The sequence below is a fragment of the Ornithorhynchus anatinus genome, chromosome 2 (assembly GCF_004115215.2).
Source record: "Ornithorhynchus anatinus isolate Pmale09 chromosome 2, mOrnAna1.pri.v4, whole genome shotgun sequence".
Lineage (NCBI taxonomy): Eukaryota > Metazoa > Chordata > Mammalia > Monotremata > Ornithorhynchidae > Ornithorhynchus > Ornithorhynchus anatinus.
This window is the reverse complement of record NC_041729.1, coordinates 43,199,019-43,210,291: the sequence shown is the minus strand read 5'-3', so window position 1 is coordinate 43,210,291 and position 11,273 is coordinate 43,199,019. Positions and strand designations below refer to the sequence as shown.

At 47.1% G+C, this 11,273-nt stretch overlaps 1 protein-coding gene across 2 annotated transcripts in view; it reads left to right on the top strand.

Annotated features, from left to right (window-relative positions):
* Positions 1-8,504: 8,504 nt before the first annotated feature.
* FAM20C (FAM20C golgi associated secretory pathway kinase) overlaps positions 8,505-11,273 on the top strand; it is a 96,723-nt gene continuing 93,954 nt past the window's right edge. Inside the window, exon 1 of one of the 2 annotated variants that reach the window (XM_007656042.3) lies at positions 8,505-10,438. In XM_007656042.3, the coding sequence (XP_007654232.1) occupies positions 9,909-10,438 (530 nt within the window). In that variant the 5' untranslated portion in view covers positions 8,505-9,908. The remainder of the gene's footprint in view (positions 10,439-11,273) is intronic. The other variant, XM_007656035.3, reaches the window with a different exon arrangement.

Sequence of the window (11,273 nt, the reverse complement as noted above, 5' to 3'; positions counted from 1 at the left end):
AATTATTATTACCCAAGCACTTTTGCTCTTAAGGACGAGTGGCACATATATGTATATACATACACATATATACATACACATATATACATATATATGTGTACCACTCGTCCTTGAGAGCAAAAGTGCTTGGGTAATAATAATTACCAAAAGTAATTATTAAAAGCAAAATTATTAAATTTTATTATTATAAATCATACATAATACATATGTATATATATGCCACTTGTCCTTGAGAGCAAAAGTGCTTGGGTAGTTCCTGAGACAATTTGACTGTGTTAAGTGCTTGGGAGAATACAATACAACAGAGATGGTAAACATGTTCCCTGCCCATGCTTACAGTGTAGAGTCTATACTTCCTGGCAGAAGTGAGATTTCAGGAGGGCTTCAAAGATGAAGAGAGCCCTGGTCTGAGAATATGAAAGAGTGGGAATTCTAAGCAGGAGGAAGAGTAAAAAACAAGGGGTCAGAGGTGGAAGGGGAGAAAATGAGGCACAGTGAGAAAATTAGCTCTTGAGAAGCAGCGTGTCCTAGTGGAAAGAACAAGGGCCTGGAAGTCAGAGGTTCTAATCCTGGCTCAGCCACTTACCTGCTGTGAAACCTTGGGCAAGGCATTTAATTTCTCTTGCCCTCGGTTTCCTTATCTACAGAATGAGTATTCAATACCTGTTCTCCTTCCTACCTAGATTGTGTTCCCCATGCAGGATAAGGACTGTGTCCCACCTGATTCTCTTGTATCTACCTCAGTGCTTAATATCTTGTTTGGCACAGTGTAAGTGCTTAACTAATTATTATTATTAGGAATGAAGAGTGCCGAATGGGATGTAGAGTTGATAAATAAGAGGAAGATAATTAATAGAGTACCTTAAAGCTGTGTTTCCCCTTTATCCCACTGAAGGTTTTCAAGAACTGGAGAAACATCTGCAGAATGATGCTTTAGAAAGGTGATCCAGGCAGCCCAGTAAAGTACAAACTGGAGCAGGGAGATTCTGAGACGGGGGACCAGTGAGGAGGCTGGTACAGTAGCCTAGTTTGGGATATGTTGAGCACCTAGACCATGGTGACGGATGTTTGCATGGAGAGGAAGGGGCAGATATGGGACATGTTCTGGAGGAAAAACCAGTGAGATTTAGGGACAGATTTACTCTGAGTGCTGTATCTCTTTAGAATGTCCATACAAAGCACCAGCAAATTATCTCCCCCTATTAAGAGCGATTGAAGGGGATACTTTTTTCGCTGATGGGGAAGAAAGGTCACTTTGGGGAGACTGGTGGTGATTGTGTTTAGAAGGAACATAACGCAGCATGGGGAAGCAGCATGGCCTACTGGAAAGAGCCTGGCCTGGAAGTCAGAGGACATGGGTTCTAATCCCAGCTCTGCCATTTGCTGGGTGACCTCAGCCAAGTCACTTAACTTCCCTGTTGTTCAGTTACCTCATCTGTAAAATGGGGGTTAAGACTTTGAACCCCAAGAGAGAAATGAACCATGTCAAGCCTGTTTACCTTGTATCTACCCTAGTGCTTAGTATGGTGCATAACACATAATAAGTGCTTAACAAATGCCATAGAAACAAGAAAAAGCGACCCATCTGAAGCACAAAATAATAGCAATGACTAGGATGTTGCTCTCCAGATCCCTGAAAGGTGGACAAAGTCCGGGCTAACAAGCGGATCACACTGCCCATAGGACCAGTCGGGTTAAATCTCAAGAGTCCCCCGTTACAGACTCAGTGCCCTACCTGGGAAAGCTATCACCATTGAGAAGAGTAACCTAGAAACTCCTTTTGCTGGACTTATATAATGTAAAGTCTCTCCCTTTAGTCTTCTCTTCTCCCAGCTGCAAACCTCAATTGCTTTACCTTTCCTCATAGGATTTTTTTTTCCATCCTTTAATTCCATCTCTGTGACTCTTCTCTGGACTGTTGTGCTTTGGTACTGTAAACTTTTTCATTCTGCTCAAAAATTTGGCCTGCAGATTTACAAGAGTTGTGCAGGAGCAAAGCTAACCAGTTTCCAAGTAATAGATTTTAGTTAGCCATGTTCCAGGTCTTACATCCTAAAAAAAATAAAAATCTGCCTCAGTTTTTGCCTTAGTGTATAGCTGTGGTTTTGCTTCTTGGGAGAAAATCTCCAGGTGTTTCGTTCAGAATATGTCTTATTTTTCACAAGGGTTTGCTTGCCAGAAAGCAGTGAGGTAAATGTCTGCTGGAGAGCTATTTCTCTAAGGGAGGATTATTGGAACATGCAGATTTGATGTGCTGCTGGATAATCATAACGTGTGTCTGCATAGGGCCAGCAGGCCCTTGGAACATTATTTTTTGATGTAAGAGCTTGAATCTGCATGGGGCAACCAAATGGGGTAAACATTAGTGAGGAATGGGCTGTGTGGGCAAGGACAGAATTTTGGGAGGAGCAAGGATTATCTGGGCAGCAGAAATCACCTCTTGGCCCAATTAAAAGGCCCCCCCTGAGCTAATCTTATTCCCCAAATGATTTGTCTGCAGGAATCCCACATAGCATTCTTCAGCTACCGTACTGAATTGCAACCACATTTAAAAAAATAGCAAACTGTAGAGAAGCAGCATGGCTCAGTGGAAAGAGCCCGGGCTTGGGAGTCAGAGGTCACAGGTTCGAATCCCCACTCTGCTACTTGTCAGCTTTGTGACTGTGGGCAAGTCACTTCACTTCTCTGTGCCTCAATGACCTCATCTGTAAAATGGGGATGAAGACTGGGAGCCTCACGTGGGACGACCTGTTTACCCCAGTGCTTAGAACAGTGCTGTGCACATAGTAAGCGCTTACCAAATACCAACATTATTATTATTTTTACTATCTCTAAATGAAAGAAGATACCTGTGGCAAAAATGGTTTGATGGCCCTTGTTCCCTGATCCCCTGGCCTCTGGTGCAGCCATCAACCCAACCTAGTCAGGGCAAGACCTGGAGTGTGGGAGTCTGGGACATTTCCAGGAAGCTAATAGGTGATAGCAGTGGGGATCTCCCATTTCTCTGACTTTTCTCTTCCAAATCTATTTTGAATGAGACTGGCAATTTGGGGGACTATCTTTGCTAGTTTCCGTCCCCATCTGGATGGGTACTGCATTCCTAAATTGGCCTACACATATACCTATGTGCTATTAAATGAGGCTGTTACCTCTTCAGCAACCTTGCAACCAATCTTCTCACCACCTAGGACATTTGTTTACATTTTCCCTCCTTCATTGAGACATAGTCTCCCGCCCTTAGACTGTAAGCTTACTGTGGGTAAGAAATGTAATCTTCCAACTCCATGGTTTTGTTCTCTCCCAATCTTAGTACAGTGCTCTGCACACAGTAAGCACTCAAATTCCACTGACTGATATTCTTTCCTTCCTTTTTTCATAGAGACAGTGGACTACCCAATATCACCCATCCATGGTGACTCAGCTTGCCTTCCTGTGATCAGCTGCAAATCTTGTGAGGCGACTGAATAGGATTTAAGTCTGTCTGTAGTCATATACTGCATATTTATGGAAACATCTTGGCTTAGGGGCAATAGCTTGGGCCTGGGAGTCTGAGTTCTAATCCCAGTTTTGCTATTTTTCTGTGTGTGACATAGGGCAAGTCACTTAACTTCTGTGTGCCTCAGTTCCCTCATCTGTAAAATGGAGATTCAACACTCCTTCTTCCTGCTTAAACTGCGAGCCCCTTGTGAGGCAGGGACTGTGTCTGATTTAGTTATCTCATCAGACTGGAGTTACCTACTCCAGTGCTTGGCACATATTAAGCACTTTAAAATACCACAGTTATTGGTCTGTCCTTTATAGAGGACTTAATGGGGGCAGTGCAAAAACACACAAAACCAACTACATCATAAGAGAAAGTTCTTACACTCAACAATATCTCCTTGAGTACTCTATCCACAGCATTTACTTCCATAATTGCCCCACTCCAGCTTTTCAGTAGGAAATAAAAGATTTTTTTGTACCAAATAACTGTAAGCAATGATAGCCATATGCATTGGAGGAAGAGCAGAGGGGAAAGGAGGAGTGTAGACGCGAGAGGGAGTAGGAGTTAGTTCACTGGGCTTCTTGTGGTTAGGGACTGTGTCTACCAATTCTACTGTAGTCTCTCAAATGCTTAGTGCAGTGCTCTGGACACAGTAAATGCACAATAAATAATATTGATTTATTGAATGACTGAGTTCCTGATGCATGCAGCTTTTGGGAGTCAACAAAAGAAGTAAGAGATGCAGTCTCGAGTGCTCTATTACCTTCCTCTTCCTCTCCCCTCCTTTCCTCTTCTTTTTATCCATTTCCCCTAACTACTAGACTTTATTCTTATAGGACCTATATAATTGCCCCCACCCATTTTAAGGTAACAAAAGTTGTGTGGGTAATTTATGAACGTCAGTACTGTACTACATATAAATAATAATAATAATAATGTTGGTATTTGTTAAGCGCTTACTATGTGCAGAGCACTGTTCTAAACGCTGGGGTAGATACAGGGTAATCAGGTTGTTCCATGTGAGGCTCACAGTTAATCCCCATTTTACAGATGAGGGAACTGAGGCACAGAGAAGTGAAGTGACTTGCCCACAGTCACACAGCTGACAAGTGGCAGAGCCGGGAGTCAAACCCATGACCTCCGACTCCTAAACCCGGGCTCTTTCCACTGAGCCACGCTGCTTCTCCTGTATTACATATAGAGACATTCTCTATTACATATTCTGTTATACATGCATATATATGTAGAGAGAGGTAGGGGAAGAGACAGAAAATAAGAGAAAAGGAATAAAGATGCCACTGAATGTTTTTGACCTGACAAAATTTTTACCTTGCAGCGTGGCTCAGTGGAAAGAGCCCGGGCTTTGGAGTCAGAGGTCATGAGTTCGAATCCCAGCTCTGCCACTTGTCAGCTGTGTGACTGTGGGCAAGTCACTTAACTTCTCTGTGCCTCAGTTACCTCATCTGTAAAATGGGGATTAAGAGTATGAGCCCCACGTGGGACATCCTGATTCCCCTGTGTCTACCCCAGCGCTTAGAACAGTGCTCGGCACATAGTAAGCGCTTAACAAATACCAACATTATTATTACCTTGCAGAAAGGTATGTGCAACCTTTTAGGAGTTGAGTCAAGGTGATGCCAAGATGATGAAATTAAAATAAACAGAGTTTTAAACTTCTTTCACCACCTAGGTTGCAGATCCTCCAGTCAAGCACCAATGCATCTAATGGGATGCGTAGTTCCTAATGCAATTCAAAAGCATCTCCCTGAAGATTCAAATGGGTTGACAATGTAATACACTTGGAGGAAATAAATGGCTTTCTCACCCACATGTATGAACAGTTTTCCCAGATGTCAAGGGTCAGACTGTAGAATGTCTAATACAGTTATCCAAATTAATATTACCCAGTCCCTATTGGTCAGGGAGAATGTCTGGGTGAGTTGAGGAATAGGAAACAGGCAAAAGGCCCTGTGAGCACCAATTTTATATAGAGACAATTTGGCAGGTATTTCTCCACGTTGCTTACAAAATTGCAAAGAAGCCCCTCACTATGGAAAGGTCCGAATGAAGGGGGGTCCTGAGAAATAGCAATGAAGAGTTCAATTATATTTAATAATACCACTGAACCACTGATATACCTGGGAATATGGTGAGCTGCCACAAATCTTGAAGGGTGCATGAAAATTTGAAGAGGTTGGTAGGTGATTTGAGTCTACCTGAAAGGCTATAATAAATGCATTGTGGTGCTTTCAAGTGTCAGATTACTGTCTTCATAGGCAAAATACACCCCTTCCCCACCCCCACCCCCCAACCAAGAGAGGGCACTGACTCAGTGCTTGGCATAGCAGAAGTGTGTCAGTTGGGAGGCCAGTAGACTCAGGCTTGAGTCTGAGATCGGCCACCAACCTGCTGTGTGACTTGGGCAAGTCACTTAACCTCCCTGTTCCTCAGTTTTCTTGTAGCAAAATGGATATACTAGTACTTGCCTTTCTTCCTACTTCACAGACTTGTTGTGAGGGCAAAAATGAGATAGGTAATGTGAGAGCACTTGGGGAATAAAAACCCTCTGTAAAAAAAATGAAGGTATTAGTAAAAGTGATATATTGTGTTACTGGCAGAAAATGGGGTGGCTCCACTCAAGGGAAACTGATACACCATCTTTGAGTCAGGCAGAAAGGAAGCTGGCAGGACAGCTAGTCTATAAATGGGGTCACGGTGGCAGAGGCTGCAGGTGGGAGATTGATCTACCCAGCCACAATTATACCCCTAATAGGTGGCTACGACATGTTGCTGCCACTCAAAATCCTGGACTGCCTGTGTGGGGATATTTTGAACAAGTTATAAATCTAGGTCCCTCCCCTCCCCAGTGACAATCTATCTCCTGAGATTAATCCCTACTATCCTTTCTGCCAAGTTTGTTGTATGTTATACAGCTGGAGCACCTATTTCCTAAATCAATTCCAACCTCAGTCCTATTCACTTTTCCCCAAATTCCCCCACCAAGTCCAATAGGCTGAGGGCCCGTCTTCATGTTTAGCCCAGTGGAGCCACTTAAATAATCTGAACCTTCTCACTCTCTTGGTAGAATCTTCTGCATGCTGAAAACGTTTCAGGTTATGTTTTTAGAGTTCAGTGCTACAGGGTCAAGATGTTGGATAGTGAAATTTTAATGTGATCTAGAAGCTGTTCCCTCTCCCCTTTTGATTCCGTTATACAAATGTTCATAATCGTATGTCAGGAGAAAGAGAAATAGATCCCGATGTATACAATTCTCCTCATTGGCACTTATTTCATAATCCTCACTTAGTACAGTGCCAGCCTATAGTACAGTGCTTTGTGCACAATAATTTAATAAATGGTATTACTACTACTAATGTCCTACTATTACTACTACAGGTGGTAAAACTCGAAGCTTTACCCACTAAAACCCAAAACGCACTTTTCCCTCCTCTAGTGCCCAACCTACTCACTGTACCTCGATTTCGTCTTTCTCGCCACTCTCCCCCACATCCTGCATCTGGCCTGAAACACCCTCCCTCTCCATATCTGATAGACGATTACTCTCCCCACCTTCGAAACCTTATTAAAAGCACATCTCTTCCAAGAGGCCTTCCCTAAACGGGCATCTCCTCTTCTCCCACTACCTTTTGCGTCACTCTTGCACTCGAATACACCCTTCTTTCACCCCTCCCTCAGCCCCACTGTACTTATGTACATAGCTGTAATTGATTTATTTATAATACTGTCTTCCCCGCTAGACCGTAAACTCCTCCTGGGCTGGGAACGTGTCTACCGAATCTGTTACACTGAACTCTCCCAAGCGCTTAGGGCAGTGCTCTACATTACAGTAAGCACTCAATCAACACAACGAATTCATTACTAGGCGTCGATGTTGTGCTAGGATTACCAGGTAGGAGCCTAGCAAGGCACGGCCCCGTTTCTGTGAATCGGAACAACCCAAATTGAGGATTAAAGAGGCTCAACCTCTGGATGCTTTTACAGCTAACACTGCATATGAAAACCAGTAGACACATGCAGCGTTTAAGAGCTTCGAAGTCAAAGTCTTAAGCCTCTCATCCCCCAGCAAGCTCTGTGGGCTCCCACAATCTCTGCCGGACAGAGAACTGATCTCATTTTTCTTCAGGCTCTATTTGATGATCAAGAAGGACAGTGTGCGGCTCAGGTAACACGAAGGGGAGGACGATTACTCTGCAACACATCTGCAGAGTGTTTCTGACCCCAGCCACCCAGACCTGAAATGAAGACCGTTCGACGGTTCGCATCCCGTTCTTTGGGGCGTCCCATTCATCGCGGCCTTGATGTTTTGCCACGTTGGCCGACCTTTCCTCGGGAGGAAGAAGGAGTCGCTTTCCCCAGAGCAGCCTCCAGCCCAGACAATGACATCGCAGAATTCATGTTCCCCAATCTAGGCAGAGCCAGGCTGCGCTTCCACACTTCGCAGAGCTGTGGGCCTGGAGCTTTCCTGCAAACCTCTGAGAAATAGGCGCCCTCTCCTTGCTCTTTGCGGAGCTGCAGAAGCTTGGGGAGGGCAGAGGAGAGAGCCGGTGTGGGTGCGGGAAGCTCTGCTTTCGGTTGAGGTTTTCCTGTTACTATCACTGGAGCGTTTATTTAGCCAATCTCTTCACTATGACGTCGGGGAGGCTGGATTCATGACTTGCCCGTAATATTTAACACACCCACGGAAGAGCCGAGCTGCAGCGCTTCCAGTCCTGCGTGCAGAGTAGCTGAAGGGGGATATTCGCCCTGCACCTGCCGTTAGATTTCTCATTTTTCTCTCTCCCTCTCTCGTACCCCGGGTCCCTCTCGGTGTCTCTCTGTCTCTCTCCTCTCTCCTCCCTCCTTTTTCCCTTTTTTTTTTTCCTCCCTCCCTCCCTTCCTCTCCGGGCAGAAATGTAAGTCGGAGAAGAGATCCAAGAGAGGCGTCTCCCTGCAAAGCTACCGAGCCCAAGGAGCTCGGCTTCCCTCCCCCATCCACACCCCCTCCCCCCCCCCAATCCACGCCCCCTCCCCCCTCCCCGGGCCATGTTTCAGCTCGCCTCGCCTTAGTGTCCTCGCCAAGGCTGGATACAGAGTCTTTTGCTGGGGCGAGCCCGGCCAGCTCCCCCTCGGTTTCCCGGGGGTGCAGGAGGCGGTGGGTGGAAGGATTTTATTTTGATTTGATTTGATTTTTTTGGAGAGCGGATCAGCCCGGCCTCCCGGAGTCAATGCTTGGAACAGAGCTGCGGGCGAGAAAGCGCACCCCTCCACCGCCGCCGCATCGCGGGTCCAAGCCCGGAGGATGGAAAACCAAGTCCCGTCCCGGCATTATGGATGATTAAACCTCTTTTCCGAGTCCATCGCAGGCTCCCTCGGGCTCACATGTGTGTGTATGTGCGTGTATGTGCGTGTATATGCCTGTGTGCCCGCGCGCTCGCATGTGCGTCTGATTTATTTTTATTTTTTTCCATGTGCATCTGACTCCCCCAACCCCCCCCCACCTTTCCCACCGGCTAAGGGTCTCCCCCACCTCCCCATCTTCCTCCGAAAAACCTAGCTGTGACCCCTCTATGAATCCGAAGAGTACTTGAGGCTCATCATTAATAATAAAACAACAGAGGCGCGTCTGTAGATGGCAATGCTTTTCCATTGATTTTTACAGACTCGATTGCTGAGTGAGGATGAGTGCTTGGTTTGGGGTTTTTTTTCCTGTTTTCTGGGTGGTTTGGGGTGGGGGGTTTTTTTGCCCGGGATTGTATGAGGAATAGAAGGGGAGGGAAAGAGAAGTAAAACCTTTTTTTCCTGTTTTTTGGCCAGAGTTGTATGAGAAATAGAAGGGGAGAGAAAGGGGAGTAAAGCCTTTTTTTTCCCCTGTCTTTCTTTTGGCTGGACTTGTATGAGAAATAGAAGGGGAGAGAAGGGGGAGTAAAGCTTTTTTTTTCTGTCTGGTTTTTGACTGGAATTGTATGAGAAATAGAAGGGGAGAGAAAGGGGAGTAAAGTCTTATTTTCTGTCTTTCTTTTGGCTGGAATTGTACGAGAAGTAGAAGGGGAGCGAAAGGGGAGGAAAGCCTTTTTTCTGTCCTTTTTGGGGGGGCTGGAATTGTACGAGAAGTAGAAGGGGAGCGAAAGGGGAGGAAAGCCTTTTTTCTGTCCTTTTTTGGGGGGGCCGGAATAGTATGAGAAATAGAAGGGGAGAGAAAGGGGAGGAAAGCCCGATGACTCGTTAAATATTTCTTTCTCCCTGCCTGCGAAGATAACTTTCTTGACTCTCGCTGCGTCCTTTGTCCATGGTCAGAAGAGAGAGAGCTCTACGGTAGCTTTTTCTGTGCAAGAGCATCCTCTCCCCACCCCATCCCCATCTCTCCCCCTCCCAACGCGCCTTTCTAAATCTCGGAAAGTCTTAAAGGCGTTAGACTCCTTTGGCCATGAAAATGATCCTGGTGCGCAAATTCCGGGTGCTGATCCTGGTGGTGTTCCTCCTCGCCTGCACGATGCACATCATGATCGATCTGTTGCCAAAGCTGGAGGCTCGAGGGGCCCGGGCTTCGGGCGACCCGAGCTGTTCTTGCTCGCCCACGCCGGGCGAGGAGGCCCAGGGCTGGGGCAAGCCCAGGACCGAGCCGGCCTGGCCCAACAAGCACACGCTCCGCATCCTGCAGGACTTCAGCAGCGATCCCGGCTCCAACCTGACTTCCCACTCTCTGGAGAAGGTGACCGAAGCCCTCCAGGGGCCGGAGTCCCCGGCCTTCCCCGCAGACCCCCGGGCCAGGAAGCTCATCCAGGATGGGAGTCCCAGCCGGAGGCTGCCAAGGGGGAAAGGACCGTCCAAGCTGGCCTCCCTCTTCGAGCATCCCCTCTACAGAATCGCCATCCCCGGCCTGACGGACGAAGATGTCCTCTTCGACGTGAACAGCGACATCCGATTTAATCCCAAGGCTGCCGAGATCCAGGAATGGTGAGTCGGCCGGCTTCTCCGGGGCCGGGCTCGGCTCTGCCAACTCTCCCGGATGGGACCCTGACCCCTCTAGTCTGGGAGCTCCTTGTGGGCAGGGATCGTCTCTCTTTATTCCTCTTGATGGTACTTTCCCAAGCGCTTAGCACAGGGCTCTACCCACCGTAAGCGCTCAATAAATACGATGGAATGAGCGAACGCACCCCGGAGGGGCTCCCTAAGTACCATTTCTTGATTGCTGATGGAAGAAAAACTCTTTCCCCTCCCCCTTGGGCCGAGAGCCCCGGGTGGGACAGGGACTGTGTTCGATGGGCTTATCTTGGATCTGCCCCAGCGCTTGGCGCAGTGCTTAAACAGCAGTTAGGTCTCTACCACCAGTACTGTGGAGGTTATTTCTACGCTCAGGGATCTAGAGTTTAACTTAATCTGCTCTCCCCGGGACCTCTCGGACGGTCCTCATTTCACCCTCGACGGGGCTGATTTGCTCCGACACCGCCTCACACCTTCCTAGCTTTGCCTTGTCCACGAGTCAGCCCAGTTCCATGGTCATTATCTGGGGGCTATGAAGATTGTCCCCCAGGACTAACGAGGTGCCACTGATGTGTCATGGCCCATCCCTCTTAGCCATATTCCAGCCATCCAGATCGTCTATTGATCTCAGATTTTGAAACAGCGGGGCCAGGGAAAATGGGGCATCTGCAGAAAAAAAGTGACCCTAGGTACGCGGAAAGGAGTTACTGGGGACCACCCACCCCAAAAGGTGCTCTTATGTGTCTAGTTTTCATATCAGTCCATCAGTTAGAAAGCCCCCCTCTCGCTGAGGAGCTGCTAGGCAGCG